This window comes from Oenanthe melanoleuca, chromosome 2, assembly GCF_029582105.1.
Source record: "Oenanthe melanoleuca isolate GR-GAL-2019-014 chromosome 2, OMel1.0, whole genome shotgun sequence".
Taxonomy (NCBI): Eukaryota; Metazoa; Chordata; class Aves; order Passeriformes; family Muscicapidae; genus Oenanthe; species Oenanthe melanoleuca.
The window spans coordinates 131,011,324-131,029,889 of record NC_079335.1 but is presented as its reverse complement, the minus strand read 5'-3'; the positions used below and the strand labels follow the sequence as shown (position 1 = coordinate 131,029,889).

Here is an 18,566-nt window from a genome sequence, read left to right as displayed (position 1 = left end):
AGGAATTTTGGTTTGTTTTAGGCCAAGGAGCTGCCGACGTTCAAAGACAATGATTTTATTAATGATGGCCAAAAGATTCATATTGATGAGAATAACAAAAAGATGTTCCTTGAGAAACTCAAAAAGGATGTTGAGGTAAGAACATGTCTGTTCATGTGATTAAAATGTGTGGCAAATTATGGTTATCCCAGGAAATCATACCTGTAATTCATTAATAAAAGCTCTTGTTTATAAAACTGTAAACACTGGCTGTTTTAAATGAAACACAATTTAAACTTTCAGGAGTTGATCACTGCTTTGCTGATGTGATAAATGGCTTGCTGCCATAGCTGGTTGCCATACATTGTTCCTGCCTTGATGATGTGATGTTAAAGTGATGGTACTGCTTAGTACTTTAATGCTTTACAAGCCTAGTACTTCCAAATGCCCCCGAGAGAGAGGTGAGTATTGTTAGTTGTATTTTACAGGTGGGGGTCCACCAGAGCTAAGGCCAAGTACAGACTAGTCTATAATAGAGGAGGGGCATCTCCCCTGCTCACAGCTGTGCATGCTCTTTTTGTTTCATATTACTAATCCAGTTTTAAATCATTCTTAGTATCACAGCAGTACAGTGCTTCAGTAATCTAAATACAGCAATTGAATTCTCATTAGCTTAATGTAGTCTTTCATATAAATATGTAATTTGTTTGGCTGAATATAGTAAATACTTGAAAGAAAAGTGTTAATGTATGAATTTTATGAAATATTTTTACTGATTTTGTTCAGCTAATAAAATAAATATCAGATTAACTTGTTCACACAACTTGCCTTTAGTTTACATAATTTAAAATATTTTTCCTAAACAGTATTTTGCAGCCTTATACTCAAAGATTAAAATCTGTTTTCAAGTAAAAAGGCAGATTTGGAAGAGACTTGGTAGCAAAATGTGTCTGTGACTTAATAAGACTTTCAGCTATTTATATCAAAAGAGCTCTGTGAATTGACTTTCCAAATTCTTCAGATCTGTATCTCATTAGCTGTACAAAACAAAATACTCTTACTTTAGAATTTACCCAATAAATTGCTTCTGAGGAAATCTAATTTCCCATCATAGTAACAATGCGAAATTTATGGTGGTGAGGATGATGAAAACATAAATACTTTCTGAAATATCAATGTGTGTTTATTTTATATTTAAAATATTGTGCTCTACTGATGTCACAGCTCTAGAGATAAGTTTATTTGGGTTAAAATTTTGTGCTCTTTTAGCATGTACTGCTGTTGCTGACTACTGCTTTTACAGTAAGTAGGTTGCAGATAATATCTCAAGTGTGTGGAAGGAATGTGGAAGACACTTTCTTACCCCAAAAAGTAGGCTGTGTGTGATCTGTATCATATACCAGACTGGGAATATAATGGCAGATTCTAGATTATGACTTGAGAGGCTATCTTTATGGGTTTGAAGTTTATACAGAGAGTTGTTTAATATCCATGTAAACTACTGGTGTGAAGTGATCTGACTCCTGATTTTGACAATGGCAAGCTATTCTTTAACCCTGTTTTTCTTTTGTTGGTTCTTTTGCCCTTGTTAGATATCTGATAGACACACTTTGTAACCAATGTATAAAAGCTCACATTTCGCTATAATGAAAAGAAATGCACAACACTTAGTATATTACTATCTTATCAGACAGTATGTATAGTTAACATATCATGGTTAACATATTGTGGAGTACTGTTCTGAGCTATATAGCTTTAGGTCTGTTCTTGGTTTTTGTTAAGCTTTGTTTCTGTATTTCTCTCCTAATCAAGTCATATGACCCCTTCCTGTACAAATCATTACTGTTGTTTTGATGTCCCCTTGTCTGTTTTCCCATCTTCTTATTCCATTGCAGGTATCCTGAGAAAAACTACATATTTTTTCCATTTAAAATCAGATTTTTTTCCTTGTGCTGATCTCCCTAAGTCTTTTTGTTGTTAGCAGCAGCACATGTTTTTCTAAGAGCCATTCCCTTCCAATCTGTAGCTCACTGTTTTTTCCCCAAGAGTCCATTCTCTTTTATGTTGTTTTGTATTATTATTGGTAGATTTTTTTTTTCCCCCTGTATGTACTAAGTAGTGAATATGCCTGGAGTTCTTCCATTGCCTTTGGCCAGTCTCATCTGTTTGTCTTTTATACTGTTGTGCATCATCTCTTCAAACTTAGATCCCTTCCAGTCTTGTGAAGTCTATTGTTTTATTGTATTGAAATAAATGATACTGAAATCATTAAAAAACAGTTTCTTTTTCTTCTTAAAACCTCCTCTCAATCTCACAATATTTCTTCTAGCACTTGAATTTATAGTTATCTCCAGCTTGTCTCTTTTCTCAGATTCAGGTTTTGACAAACTGGAGTTTCTCATTACCTAGTATTTTCATCACCATCTCTGTCTCTGTGCCAAAGTCTAGCTCAGATGCCTTCTTCCCTGGTCTGCTCTAACTTCCTTTTTGTAACCATTAAAGTTTATAAAAAATGAAGCAGTTTTTATTTTCAGTCACTTTATCTGTATATCACAAGCATGGACTTCACAAGCTTGAAATCACAGTACTGCTTTTAAACTGCAGCACAGCTCTGTCCTGCCTATCCCTCACCCCCTTGAGCACCCGCTTTCCTGCTTTTATGCCTTCTTTATTTCATCCTCCTCTTTCTTCTATATCCTGTCCTCCTCGACTAAAATAACTGTTTGTTTATATATGCAGTGTATTTATCTTTCAATTTCCTAAAATCTCCCATCCTTATTCTTTACTCAAAACCACCCTTTCACTCACGTACATGTTTTCCTTTCATGATGTAAAGAAGATGTGAAGAGAATACAACATCATTTCATGTCTTCAGGGTGTGAAACTTAACAACTTTCCACTGCAAGAATATTAAAACACTTTTTCATGATTCTTTAATAAGATTTAAAAGGGATTGAGAGAGTGGGTTCAGCACCAGATCATAGTGTGGTCTACACCTGATGGCACAGAGGCTGCTCTGGACACTGAGCAGTCCCCACCTCAAGTGCTGTGTGTGGTCTTGGGCACCACAACATAAGGAAGATAAAAAGCTGTCCAAAGGAGGACAGAGAGGATGGTGTCACAGCATTAAGCCTGACAGAGTTCAAGAAGCATTTGGTCAATATTCTCAGGCACATGGTGTGACTCTTGGAGATGTTTCTGTACAGCAGGGCCAAGAGTTGGATTTGATGATCCTTGGGGGTCACTTCCAGCCCAGGATATTCTATGAATCTGTGATTTAAATGAACACAGACACAAGTAACAGTTGTCAGCTTGCAAGCACACTGGTCTTCATTACTCACATATTTTTTTCCCTGAGGTTTTTGGAAGAAACTTCATGTAACTTCTGTTTGTAAGTGGAGCTTATATTTTTCAGTAATATTGATAGACTGCTTATTATCACTTTCTAGTTTCTTGCTCAGTTAAAACTCATGGACTACAGCTTGCTGGTTGGAATTCATGATGTTGAAAGAGCCGAACAAGAAGAAATAGAGTGTGAAGAGAATGATGGAGAAGAGGAAGGTGAAAGTGATGGGACCCACCCCATTGGAACCCCTCCAGACAGTCCAGGAAATACACTGAACAGCTCACTGCCTTTGGCTCCAGGGGAATTTGATCCAGCTATTGATGTTTATGGAATAAAATCCCATGAAAGTAAGCAGTAAGAAATATTTTTTATGTTATGGTGGTTTGATTCTTGCATCAGAATCCTGAAGTCCTCACAACCATGTAAAGGCAAATGTAAACTGCAAAACAGAAGTTCACTCTGTGGAAATGGAAATTTGCTCTTTGATGCAGCAGAAAGGAGAAAATTTCTATAATGCTTAGCTATTCCTGTTTACCAGTTCTTCAGCAGTTAATTTGTGGGGTTTTCATGCCTTCCAGAAAGTCTAATATCTATAATTGGTCTTTTCTGGCAGATAACACTGTTAAACACAGTCTAAAAAGAATGAGAAAAGAAGCATTCCAAGTTATATTTCAGTTTTTTGGTTGCTTTTTGAAAATTTGTGCACTCATACCCAATTTCTGTGTTGCAGCTGAGAAAGTCATTACAAGGAGTGTGTAAGAAGCCTGAAACTGAGTTTAATGTTAGTGTGTAAAATTAAGTATAACTAGGTACCTATAGCTGTTCAGGACAGAAAAATTACATTTTCTTTTTGTTTATAAGCATTGACATGGATGAATACATGGTTTTATTCATGAAGAAAATACCATCTTAAGCTGCACCAGGGAAGTTTAGGCTAGATGTCAGGAAAAAATTCTTCACTGAAAGAGTGATTGGGCACTGGAATCGTCTGCCCAGTGACATGGTGGAGTCACCATCCCTGGACATATTTAAAAGAAGACTGGATGTGGCATTCAGTGCCATGTTTTAGTTGGTGAGGAGGTGTTAGGTCATAGGTTGGACTTGTTGATCTCAAAGGTCTTTTTCAACCTAGTTAATTCTGTGATTCTGTTTGTTGACACAGAAGTATTACCTTTCACATAATATTCATCATTTTTCCACAATGATGAAATCCACATTACTTTAACTGAGCAAAAATTCCTATTTCTGTATGCTAGTTTTTTATTTTGCACTCATTTAGGGGTTTTGCATTATATATGAATGCAGTTAAATTCTCAGTTAAGGACAGCTTGAGCTTGTGGTTTTTATGCAGTTTCATTATGACTGACATTTACCTGTCTTAGCTGCTGATGGAGTCTTAGCAAGTCTCCTTTGTTAGAAGGAGGGCTCATTGTTAAGGGATTTCAGAAGTCCTTACTGCTCTGTGTTTGCTGTTTGCAGATGCACCCAGGAAGGAAGTGTACTTCATGGCCATTATTGACATTCTTACTCATTATGATGCAAAAAAGAAAGCTGCCCATGCTGCAAAAACAGTAAAGCATGGGGTAAGTACCTGGGTTGATTTCTTCCTTTTACTCCATTTATATTTATGCATTTTTGTTTAGTGCCCTGATACAGGACAGTAAATCTAGGTAAAGGGGAAATAGATCCAATTTTTTTTTTCAATTTTTTTCAAGTTTAATGTGCAATGAAAATGTACAGAGTAACTGCTAAGCATTACATACTGGGAGTGGAACTCCTTTTTCAGCTGTGCACAGCTTTCTCACCCACAAAGAGCTCCAGTGAGATGCTTTTTAAGACTTTGTCCTAAATTTCTGAGATGCACCTTATTCTTGCAAACAAAGCTGTTCACCACTCTGTGAAAGCTGTCATGGATCTAATTTCAGATGCAGGGTCCTAATGATAATTTCATTCTTTGATACAGCCTGCTGAAAGTTAGTTCTTCGGCATATAATGTGACTCACTCTAGAAGACTTCTTTAAAAAAAAAAAACCTACAATTTACAAAATCAGGCATAAAAATATAATTTATATATTAAATACTCAGTGACTGTTCAGTGAAGGCTTCTGTTTGACTGCCATTATTTAATTTTGACTGAAATTGGTGCTTAGCAGCAGACACCAAAGAACCATGGTGAAACAGCTCAGTCTTCCAGATTTATGATTTATACCTACCATTATCAGTCCTGTGGTGATTTAACATTCAAATTTAATAAACTTCTTAAAAAGAGCATATTAATTCTTGAGGCTAAAATCCCTCTTGTATCTATCTGTCCAAAGGGTCAGGGCATTGTGAGAAATTTTAGGCAAAAGGGCTCTGGGCTTTTTATTTACAGTAGACAATGATGTGACCTGCAAAGGCCTGTAGGAGGTATTTTTTTGTCTCTCTGAAGCAATGCTCTCATTACTCTCTGCTTTCTGGGCAGCTGGAAGTTGATGCAGACCATATGCAGCCATTATCTGGCAATTATTACTGAACTTTGAAAGTAGCAGACTTTAAAAACTCACACTTCTGGCTTAAATAACAGAAATACATTGTGAGTAACAGATATGATTATTGAAGGTGATTGTGATTAGAACTTTTTGCAGAACTTTGGTTTTGTACATCCATTTTGTTTATTTCTCTGTCTCCATCCTGAGCCATGTGACACTGAAGTTCATTGATGAATTGCATATATGCAACTTTCCTGTTTTGTAAAACAGGAAAAATATAAATAAAAATGTGAGTAACACTCTGAAAAACTCAAGTAAAAATATGAATGAAATCATGACTGCATTGAAATAACAATTGTATGGCTTATTCAGTGAGTCCAGGTTTAAATGCATAAACTCTTACCATGCATTTCAAACCAGGCTATGTAGCATTCAGATGACAATACATGTTACACAGCTGTTGACATGCCAGATGTAAGTATGGCAATTCAGTCTTCTCTGTATGAAGGCACTGCTGTTCAAGAGACCAGAATCTGCTGGTGAATCACTGGGTAGCATGGCTAATGTGCTGTAAAAATTCATACAGAAGGCTGAAGTACAGTGAAAGTAAAGAGAAGCATGGAGAGTAAAAAAGTATTTCAGAAATGGAAGATAGCTGTTACAGGAGTGAGTACTGACTCTGTGTCCTCCTGTCAAGACTAAAAGGGCACCAGTAAGATTCTACTTGAGGGCCATTACAATCTGTGTTTCTGGTCTCTGGTTCTGATACTGCACATGAAATTTATTAACATCATCAATGACAAAAGTATCAAATAAAACACTGATTCCTCCTTCTTTCTTCTCTCCCAATTCTCTCTGTAGGCTGGTGCAGAAATTTCCACTGTTAATCCAGAACAGTATTCAAAGCGCTTCTTGGACTTTATTGCCAACATCTTGACGTAACCTATCGTGTTACACAGGACAGACACAAGACCTGGGGACAGCAGCAGTGGCTACAAGTGTAGGGAAAAAATGGAACTCGGAGAAGCACTCATCTTACAGAAAGCAACCCCTTTGTTTACATCTGCTGGCAAAGATGACTGAAGTGGGGTGGAGTACTCGCTTTAACAGCTGCCTGATATTCCCAGCATAGTTCTAGCTATTTCTGACTCTTTTGTGTGTGCAAAAAAAAAAAAAATTTAAAATAATTTAAATAAATAGAACAGCTTACTCAGAGTGCACTGTGACAGTAATACTCTGATGCTACCAGCTGAAATTGAATAAACGAGCAAAGAGGTGTGGGGTGGGGGTGGGGAAGAGTAAATGCATGTTAAACCTACAATATTGATAACAAATTGTAAACTGTGGATCAGTTTATTTTTTGAAAAAAGATACATGACAGTATTCTTCATGATGATGATGATGATGGTGATAATAATGAAGACCTTACTGCGAATGTTACACCCTGCACACTGGCACTCCTTAAAAACACAGCTGCAACAGCTCTTGGTGCCAGAGGCTTTTCCCATTTGGTTCCTAGCAGTTGGGTTTTTTCTTTTCTTCCCTTATTCTCCTGGATTTTGTCTTCTTTTTCAGCACATTGTGTCAGGAAGTTCAGCCTCTCGGACATCTGAGAGCTGGCATCTCTTACCTTACAAAGAGCTAACATAATTCATGCTATGTGTACATTTTTGCTGTAGTAAACTTACATTAAGGGAAAACTTTGCTTATTTCTCTTTGTTACCTGAAGTTTTCATTTGTTTTATATTCTTGCAATATAGGAACTAATAATGTTACAAGTGTAAAGAAAGCTTATCTGAAGAAGTGCATAGTTTTGGGCAGTAGTAGCTCCATCTTCTACCCATCCTGAAAGATGTGCACACTGATAGAAATTCCATTCCCTTGTAATTTACTGGGAATTTGAAGTTTAAATGCTTATGTTGTACTGTTGAAATAGCGGTATTTTATTATAGATTATCCCTTGAAAAATGAACCCTGAATTTTACTGTTTACATTTATTAGGAAAGCAGGGATATTTCTGAATTTCAGAGCCGTGTACAATATAAGACTTTTGAGTTTACATGTAAAGTTATTTTGCAGTACAAATGAAGTAATGTTTGTCATCTTCCAAGAGGTAATGTGCAGTAGTGTACTAAAGTGAATGTCTCGCTCAGCTCCATGATAGACTCTTTTACAATAAAATGCGAAAGGATATTTCGGGGGGATTTTTCCCATGGTTGTCTTTCAGCATCAAAATGACCTGTCCTACCATTTACTCAGTTTTGATTGTATAGTACATTGCCTGAAACTGTGCTGATCATGTTTAACTTGTTTAAAATTTTTAAACAACATTGTATTCCTTCTCCTCTTGTATTTTTCCCAGAAAGACTCCATGCTTGAAAGAGACAAATTTACATATGCTTCAAAGTTTATCTACTTATACACTGTGCTAAAGCTGTGCCTTTAAAATTTCTTTATTGAAATTGTTAGATTTTGTAGGCAACATAAGAGAAGTCAAACCTCCCTCTCATGGTTTCTAACTGGGATCAGGAGTGCCAGCATGCCTTCTCCATAACTAATGTCAGTGCTGCTCAGCCTGCAACTGTGCATAACTGTGTCATGGTTCACTTCAGAGGAGCCCCTACAACAGCAACCCCTTAATTACACTCTCTTCAGTGGCCAAAGGCAATACTATCCCTGTTGCTGTCTACTAATTCTTCTTCCTTTCCCCAACCTTTCCCACAGGGTTTTTTGTTACGTTTGACTTAGTGATGTCTGCAGCACTGTAATGTATGTGTATACTTTTGTATTGTATGTATTTAAATAAGTTGGTACTGTGGCTTGATTTTTTTTTTCTGTCCTCTCCCTAAACACCCTGGTTGTCGCCCAAGTTTCGTTTTCTGAAGCTTCTGAAGGTGTGAGGCCACGGGGAGACCCTGGAGTAAAAATAAGGTACTTGGAGTACGTATTTAATTGCGGCCAACCAGTGTACATTTTTAGACCATTTTAGACATTTACAGCAAAGCATTCTTTTTTGTCTGTGTAGCATTTTTGTCATTCACTCTTGTTGATAAACTCTTTATTTGGACAGGGCAAGGAAGACTCTTTATTGTGTATGTTAGTGCTTAGATTACACTCCAAACATGAGCAAGGCTTTATAAAATAAAGCACTTTGATGACTCACTAGGTAAATCCTTTGTTCTTGTGTTTCACCTGTGGTTTTGATTGCTTATGGATGAATTTTGGATGTTAAATGCCTGTATCACAAAGGAAAAAAGTAAGACAAAATTTAAACTTGAGGTTTTCCACTAGATTTTACCATGCTTCTTCCATGCTTACTTTAAGGGGCTTGAGACATTTAGTCTCTGGGGTTTGGGACTGAGACTGGCTCTTAGAGTGAATACTGAGGTTTGTAATTGGCAAATCTGTGGACTAAATCCTAGTATTAATATCAAAACAGGAAGATCATCCACAATAGTTAATTGATAGAAGAATTGGCAGAACTTTGCTAGCTGTGATCTTATGCTAAACCAATTATTTTAGAAGTGTTTGGGAATAAGTACAAACTTTCATGGGAAAGGAGGGAAGGATTTCTGTTCTAGAATTTCAAGACTTTGATTGTTGGGGCTTTCAGTGCATGATACAGCTTGTACTGCACATTGTGGGCAAATGGCAGAAAAGTGTGGTTTTGTCTTTATTCTAACTTAACTTTTAATTCTTTTAATACATTTGTCACTTTCTGAGTTTTTCAGTTTTTTGCACAGATGTAGCAGAACAATATTTCCAATAGTATTACCTGTAAAATACATGACTGAATTAATGATAAAGTAGATATACCCCAAAGACAAGGCAGCTGAGGAGTTATTCTATTAAAGGTAGGTGAGATGACAGAGTGGAGAGATTCAGCTTCTTAATTACTCACTTAATGATGTCTCTAGTAATCAAAGGTTGCATTTCACACAGCTGCTCCAGCTGCTGAGAGTTTAGTGTGAACATGGTGCTCAAGGAATGCTGCTCAGATTACGTGGCCCATTAGCCACGGTGGGCAGCAAGCAGCTGCAGGACCCTGTCTGCAGCAGAAGTTGTATATGGCAATGTGTAAGAAAAGGTTATCTTTCCTGAAGGCAGTGATGATATTCCATGTAGGAGATCCAGCTGGCTTGTTAATGCAAGGACTGCAATTAAAAAATAAAATAAAATAAAATAAATTATTAAATTAAAATTTCTTGGAAACAATAATTTTCTATGTCAGCTATATAACCTAAACATATAATCTGAATTTCCAGCTCCCTCCCTCGTGCACATTATTTCCCAAAGTAACACTAATTAGCAAGTCCCTGCATCAAGTGGGACTGTTGCATTCTGATGGTCTCAAAGCCTGCCTTTACCCAGTGTCTGCTCTCTATATGTGCTGTGCTTTTCTCTCAAATTCAAACATTTAATGGGGGGAAAAAAAACAAAAAATAGAGAGCAGTTAACTTAAAGGAGAAATCTGTTTCACCTCTGTCTTGATTTCTCTATGGCAGGAATTGTTTCTGGATGTCAGCATGTCCAATAAAATGCCAAGTGACAAAGGCCTTGTGCATAAGATGAAATCATTAACAATTGTTTTATTAAAACTGATAAAAAAAGAGGTCTGGAGAGGACTTGAAGAGGTGATTATAGTCTGTCCCAAAGCAGTTCAGCTGTAAATAAACAGTGGTGAAAATTGGGTTAATATTTTCCAGGGAGGGTAGTTCCATGACTTCTCTGTGCTATCTCTTTCCATGCCTCACTAGCTCTATCGTTACGAAGATTTTGTTTTTCTAAAATCTTACCTGACTATATTACTATGCTTTAAGCTCATTAATATTTGTTCTATCTACAGTGGACTCTAAGAACATTTTATTCTCTTCCTCTTCCAGTTTCTCTTAATGTGATCCTGCCTCTATGTACTGAACAGTGTAAATATTAGCTTTTGCACATATTAAATTGAATATTCCCTCTCTTATTTAAAAAAATTATCAGAATGGCTTGAACAAGGCAGAATGGCCTATTCCATTTTCTCTAATGCCTAATTAAAAAAGAAAAAAAAGTTAAAATGGTGCTTCTTGAATTTCTATTCTGAGAATTTTGTAGCCATTAATTTACCATCTACTAAAAAGTTGTCAATTGCTGTTTTTCACAAAGTGCAGTCTCCATATGAGCACAGCTAATCCTTAGCTGTAGTTTTTGCTATAACTGCAATAAAATACCGCTTTTCTCTTTTCCCAAACTAAACAATGTCATCATCTTAGCTTTTCTCATCATATTCCCTTTTCACAGCATCCTGTCTCATCTCTGTTAGTGATAATCAAATAAATTAATTATTTGGGCAGAAGTATTAAGATACAAAAAGTACTTCTTTCAGGGTAGCATAAAGTCATTCTTACCCAGTTCTCTGAATATTTAAAGGCATTTTAGTTATTGCCCAATATGCTTTGAGCTTATAGAAAGCTTCTACTTTGTTCCAACTCTATCTTATTCATTCATTCATAGTGACTCATTTTATTTAGCAATATGTGTCCTATTGGAATAAATGGTGTTTGTGTAAGAACCTTGTGTTTTGAAGAGGTTTAGCACTTCCACACAAGCCTGGAAGGTAATTTTACTCATTACATTTCTGGTATTTCACCTTGCCCAAGGCCAAAGCACTCTACTTTCTTTTCCACTTTATATTTTTAAGTGGATGCATAAAGCTATTTTGTTACAAGAATATCTCAGTCACTGTAATGTCTAGAGTGCACATGTCATACCAAGGCAGAGAGAAGGGCTAGCTCCAGTGGCTGGGCTGACAACAATTCTGTTTTGTCTTCATCACCTGAGGATAACAGGGTCATGTTTGATTCTGGTTAAGAGAAAGTCCTGTGTTCCTAAGATGTGCCTGTTTATCCCTTGGATTTGAGTGATGCAAAAGAATCCTTTCTGCCAAGTAGGTCTGATTAATTAGTGCCTACTTTAACCATGCACATAATGCTAAATTGAACTTTACACTCTGGGTCAGGGCCCTATCTTTCACACTGTGGAATTGCATAACACAACAAAACATTTTCTGCCTTGAAAGTCTTCACTCTTCTCTCTTAGTTCAGAAGTAAGTCGTAGATAGAAATTTATTTGTACATCACCTGCACCAACGACTTTCTATTTAAGGTGTTAAAATATCAAATTGTACTGTGCAATGATGATCATCTCTTCATAGGGTAGAATGGAAATAATCTGCTTTTAGTTAAGCAGTGATATGCATGCTGGCCTGCTTAGTACTGCTCTGCTGCTTCAATCAGCAGAGATCTGTGTGGAAGGAATTACAGTGTTTGATCTGACTACACTGGGAAGTGCTCTGGAGCAGAAATTTGCAAGTTGTGTTTCACATGCCACAGGCTGCAGCATCTCTGTGCTAGGCAGCTCTTGCACCCCAGGATGCAGGAGAGTGGGATGGCACTGAGTCAGCTGAAAGAGGGAAAACTTGAGTGCATTTGTGGCCTTGAAACAGACCCAGCAGTACGTTGGTGCTTTTGGAGGTCCTGGTCTGGAGGGAGAAGAACGTGCTGTCTGTACAATGCAGTGTCTGGGCACAGCCAGCATGGCTTCATGGGAGGAAAGTGCTGCTCATCAAACCTGATTTCCTTTTGTGACAGGGTAACCCAGCTGGTTGATCAAGGGGAGCCCGCTGATACAATGAGATTTTTGGATTTCTGTAAAGCTTTCAATGCTGTCTTTCACAGTGTCCTTCTGCTTCCTCACTAATGAGGTTCCACAGATTGCAGTAACAAGGATTTAGGGTAGAGCACAAACCAAAAAACCTTTTCTGACGTGGCAAGGAAGAGACAGTACTGAGGCCAATAAAGAAAGCTGAGGGTAAGAAAATACAAAGAGGCAACACAGAATATACTTCCTGGGTTAGGCATTATCTGCATCTGCTCTGGGGTCAGAGAGGACAGTCTCACATGGGAGAAGAGAAGAATCTCAGACCATGAAGATTATGATGCAAAAGGAAAGGCATAAATTGTTGCACTGACAACACTACACAAGCATTTTACAATAATTACCTTTTCAGCCAAAATAATGGGAACATGCTATGGTGTAAGATTGGAAGTAGAGCAGTAGAATGAATCAAAGAGAACTGATCAGCCTAGAAAGCAGATGATAGCAACCCTTAAAAAACCTAAACCCACAGCATATCTTAAAGCAATGTAGTAGAAGGTTCAAGGAGATACTCCTGTAAAACATAATTGAACTGCTGGACTTGGGTCATACAACAGTATGTTGATACAGAAAAGACTGAGCAGGAAGATGGCTACATGGAACATTTCCATCATCAAAATAAGCTCTGTCTGTGACCCAAACCAGTCTGGAAATGTTTTGTTTGGGTGGGCTATTCTTTGGACAGAAACATTTCCTCGTGCTCTGTGTAGCCTGTATCTCCCTCTGTTTTAACTCAGCCTCTGCCTCAGACACAGTCCCACAAACACCTTGTGGCTTCCTTCAGAGTGCTGAGCTGTCTGGCCTAACACAATTGTGTTCATGGGCACATTTGGGCAAGGGAGAGCTGATAGAGGAACTGTCTTCAAATGAGAAGATGGGTGTGAAAAGACTGTCATCCTCTTAAGCTCCACTGTGAAGCAGCTCTTCCTTCCTGAACCCTCAGTTCAGCCCTTAAATTAGCAAACTGGGCTCTAGCTTGCCTTCTTAGGGAAGGTGCATCATGTGGCTCATCCATTCAATGGATGATGCTGCAGTGGAAAGCAGATCACAGCTCATATCCTAAAAGTCACCTAGTCTGATATATATATAACAGTTGAAGGCTCATGCTTTAATGTATGGTTACTCTGAAAAATTAGAAAAAAATGTTTTAAATAAAAAATGCTTTCCCAAAATGGGGTTCTATACTTAAAAAAATCCAGAGAAGAGCTGCTGTCATATATTGACTTGTGCTGGTGGTCAGGGCTCATTATCCAGACCCTCTCCAAAGGCACAGTGCCCTACATGGCCACTGAGCAACTGTACACTTACTACCAAGATTATTACTGAAACAGCATTTGTTTGATTCTTGACAAAAATGGCTTCACAGCAGAGAAAGAATTTACAGAGCTGTTGTTACTAGTCAAATTCCATTGCATACTGAAACTAAAAAATAAGCTTTTTCATACAGGTGAGAAACAAAGCATGTTGTACCTTAGTAAGGACAAGTATCCATCTCTAATTTAGGGCAAGAGGTTGGGAAATATTACACAGTGAACCGTGGCTGACCACAGATACCCACAAGGTGAAGGCTGAAGATGATCTTCAAACAGCCAAGCTTTATGCTGTTAAATGCTTTGTAGATCAAAATTATCAGCTTAAATTAATCCATGCTTTATAGGCAGACAGTGTGAAAAATGCAGCTGGGACATAATAGGATCAGAGTAACTGAAGTCAGGGAGCAAATGAGTTGCACAAGCTGTGAGTAGAGCAGAAACCCTGCTGGGACCCTGCTCAGAGAATTGTGCTTGCTGCACCTCGTGGGCACCAGGGCAGCTGTAGCTTTTGCAAGGCAGCCACAGCCCACATAAATACAGAGTCTGTCTGGGAGAAAGGAGTGGTTGGAAAGAAAGCCCATGTACTCAGACCTGCAATGTTTCCAAGCATACATTCTGTCATTACATAGGGCAGCTAAAGAAGAGAGTTTGCATAAGAGAGTTAAGGGACTTGCCAGCTCCTAGAAACATGATTTCGTGGCCAAGCATAACCAGAGGGCTACATTTTACAATTTCTCCTGAAGATAAAAAGTGGAAAAGTTCAGATAGTTCAAAGAAACCAGGGAAGGACCACATAGGAATGTTATTTCCAGACCTTCTCAGGATTTTTTGACCAATGTTTGGGTTTAGGTCTTTCATATAATACAAATAACTGCCATGAAGTCTCAGCTAAATTAGGAAATCAGTATTAGATGTTATCTGCCAAACTTTCTAATTCTAATTGTTGCTTTTTGCTAAACAGAGTAATTTTAAACAGACCTCCTATGTAGCTTAATGTGTTTTTTAAGGAAGTTTTTCACAAAGACTGCTTTAGCCCCTTCTGTTTATTCCACAAATCAAAATGTTACCTTCCAGACTAATTCACAGCCTAGAGTGCAGTGCTCAGGTTTTTAATCAGAATAATAGAAAATGGTCTCATCAGCTTCCTTTGCACTGCCCCCTGTGCAGTCACAATCAGGTCTGGCTTTAGCTATGAGTTTCCTATAGCAAAGATTTACATGGTAAAAAGCAAGTTGTACTATTTCACTCTAAGTACACTCTGTCAAGCACATGTTATTCCTTCAAACCATTATTCACTTTGGAACACATTCAACACATCAAAAGAAAATCCAGAGGCATTTGAAATATTTTCTAACTTACAAATAACTTGAGTTGAAAATTATAACTTGATCCAAAGCCCAGGAAAGTCTCCTTCTATATTCAATAGTTATTGAACCAGGTTATTCAAGCATAACCTTTTCATCATCCATGACTCACACAAATTAGTCCCTGTAAAACTAAAAGGTGTTGCAGTTTTAACAGTGCCAACATAAACTCGAATTTCCAGTCTTACCATGGATCTAGATACATCCTGGTAAAAGTACTTATGTTGTTAGCCCATATCCCAGTATTTCCTTATGATGCTTATTGAAGTTATTCTACTTTGTATCAGCATAAGACATATGACTGTTCTTGTACTAAAAGCTTTACAGCATAACTGCAGCTTTAAAAGGAGAGTCAAATTCTCACCAAAAAGTTTACTGAGTATAACTATAATAAGTATAATGAGTTAGCAAGACAGATGTTTGAGCAGACCTTCTCCTGAGCAGAATCTTCAGTCCCATTTGCCTAATGCTCCTGTAGTACTTAGCAGCCAGCTCAAACATCCTTTCAACTGTCAAATAAATTCCCACAGACCAGATGAGAGCAGAAAAAATCCAGCTCCAGCATACACACAGAATATGTGCTAGTTTTCCTACAGTGTGATCAGCACCATGCAGCTTCTCTATGCAACAGGAGAACTCTCTGCCCTAACCAGGGGAAGGGAAAGCAGGCTTGCACTGTCTGTGTTAGACCTTCTCAATTCCAAAAGATACTTAAATACATAATTTAAAACACAAGCATGACCATTTCAACTCTAAGTTGACTGAAATGGTGTAGGAAGATGATGTTCTTCAGCTTCAGTTGCCGCAAAACCTCCCATGAGGAGTAAGACATGACAGAAGCTTGGTTTGCAGCCAGACACAAAAGCTTTAATGAAATAAAAACATGCAAGCAGTATTTCTTTCACAAATATATAATTTTTCGATTTTTCTCAAAACCTTTTCAATACTATTCATTCTTGACTGGGAAAGAAATACCAAAAAATCAACTCAAAATAGTTTTATTGGAAAAAAATATTGGAGAGCAATTTAAGTCCTAACAGTGCATGTGTCAGTTTGCACCACTAAAGAACCTATTCCTTTGATAAGTATCTTATCTGTAACATAGACCTTTGTCAAAGCACTCCTCCTCCAAGTTCCAGTACTGCAAGATATGGAAGAAGCTGCCCAGATGTTCTGCTGACTCTCCTGCTGTCTTGCTCTGGTAAAGATGGAAAGACTACCAGCAGACTGGTAATTACAGTTACATTTATGAAAATAAGTTGGAACAAGAGTCTCAACAAGTGTAAGCATCAAACTGTTTCACTCACCAAGTTTCATTTGTTTCATGCAAATGAACAAAGAAAGTGGGAGGTGAGCAGAAGAGAAATGAAGGGTGACAGCTGTTAATGCACTTGGATGTCACACACCAGTGGATGTTGTTAAAGAGCAGAAGGGTGTCAATTCCCATTTTTGCAGCTATGGCACACCCCTTTATTCATGCAACACATGATACACAATTATCCTGCAGAGGTCATGGAAGTCAGCTATGCCTTTCATCTCATTCACATCAATTAGAAAAATATGCCAAGATTCATTGAGATTTTTTTTTTTTACTTTTTATGGCAGTTAAGGGACAGATCCTTGACTCCAGAAGTTCACAGCCTACTATCATGTCCTCTGGGCAAAGGTGGGGGCTGCAAACAGGAAGAAATATGCAGCTGTTCTGGTAAAAATTGGGGAGGGGGAGGTGGAAAAAATATATCTTTGGTGTATGTGCCAAGGAAAGGATATTAAAGATGCCCTGGAAGTTGCTCTACAGAGAAACAATAAAGGCAAAGAAAAAGGATGTTCATGGCCTGACTTGATTTTAAGGCAGCAATTTCACCACCCACAATCAGCTGTTTGTAGGGCAGAAGCACCAATTGTGCTGGTTCTGGCACAGCTACCAGCTATTGTGCCCAAAAAATCCATCTACAGCAACAGTATTAGCTGTGAGTGCATATTTCCCAACATGACATTCCTTCTGTCCTCTGGCTTTTGTTTTGGCTTTAACCTTGTGACCAGTGCAAATCTATCTGCACCAATGCAGCACACAGGAGCAGCTGGAAGCTGCTGTGCAGGAGAACTGTGACACATTTGCTGTGACAGAAGCGTGGTGGGATGGCTCACACAGCTGAAGAGCTGCAATGGATGGGTATAAACTCTTCAGAATGGATGTGCAAGGAAGGAGAGAAGGTGGGGAAGCCCTGTACATTAGGGGCAGTTTTGACAGTCTGGAGCTTAATGATGGCATCAGTGGGATTGAATCTTTATGGTTAAGAACCTGGCAGATACCATGATGGGAGTCTGTTACAGACCTCCCAAACATGAAGAGGCAGATGAGAAATTCTATAAGCAACTGGGAGAAGTCCTGCAAGTGCTAGTCATGGTTGTCCTGGGGTACTTCTGCTTAAAATGTGGGAGTTGGTCTCTATCCCCAAGTAACAAGTGATAAGACAAGAGGAAATGTCCTAAAGTTGCATCAGGGAAGATTCAAGATTGGCTATTAGGAAGAAAATCTTCATCAAGTGGGTTATCAAGCCCTGGAACAAGCTGCCCAGTGATGGAGTCCTGTCACAACCCCCTGCAGGAGGTGAGGGTAGCCCAGGTTCTTGTTATTAGACCCTTTGGGGCAGGCTAGAGTGAAACAAAACTGAAGGCTTGGTGTCACTGGACACACATATGTAGGGTTTATTGTAGAACAATTTGGTTGCAAAGGAAAGCAGGTATGCAGCCATTTTGGCTATTATTATCTGCAGTAATAGAACAACATAGAAGCATTGCAATATTAAAGTACAACATCATCCAAGGACATGCACAAGGGAAAAGAAAGAGAGAAAGGACAAGAGCATGAAGCACAAAATAAAGAGAGAGAAAGAAGGGACCAGAGTGAAGATCTCACCAACCACAGGCCCTGCAACAAGATTTGGCTGCTGGTAGTCTTGGTCACAGACTGGATCCATCAGGTGGAGGAGGATGTCCCGAGCAAGTGGCAGGGAAAATCTCTGGAGCGCACCCTCTGTTGGGTTTTTTCCACTCAGGAACCCCCAGAGACCTCCCCTGGGGCCGGAGATTGATGCAATAGTGTTGATGGGACACTTGGGAGCCCTTGACACCCTCTAAGACAGCACAGCTGCTCATCACACCAGCGCAGATGGGTGGATTACGGCCCATCAGCAGAGATCAACAATAAATTTAACATGATGAGAGGTACAGTCAGATCATCTCCTATCTCGCTCATAGCCCCCCATTCTTTCACCTCTGTCTTACCAGATCAGAGGTTTGCCCACTACACACCCCACAAATGGGGGAATGCTTTGAGCCATTGTCACTTAGCAGCTCAGTCTTTCACAACTCCCCACCCCTGGAGGAATTT

At 38.5% G+C, this 18,566-nt stretch overlaps 1 protein-coding gene across 1 annotated transcript in view; it reads left to right on the top strand.

The window, feature by feature from the left end:
• The window catches only part of PIP4K2A (phosphatidylinositol-5-phosphate 4-kinase type 2 alpha), a 106,290-nt gene extending 97,332 nt beyond the window's left edge, over positions 1 to 8,958 (top strand). Inside the window, exons 7-10 of the mRNA XM_056484781.1 lie at positions 22 to 135; positions 3,429 to 3,672; positions 4,805 to 4,908; positions 6,658 to 8,958. Coding sequence (XP_056340756.1) covers positions 22 to 135; positions 3,429 to 3,672; positions 4,805 to 4,908; positions 6,658 to 6,738 — 543 coding nt within the window. The 3' untranslated portion in view covers positions 6,739 to 8,958. The remainder of the gene's footprint in view (positions 1 to 21; positions 136 to 3,428; positions 3,673 to 4,804; positions 4,909 to 6,657) is intronic.
• Positions 8,959 to 18,566: the final 9,608 nt, after the last annotated feature.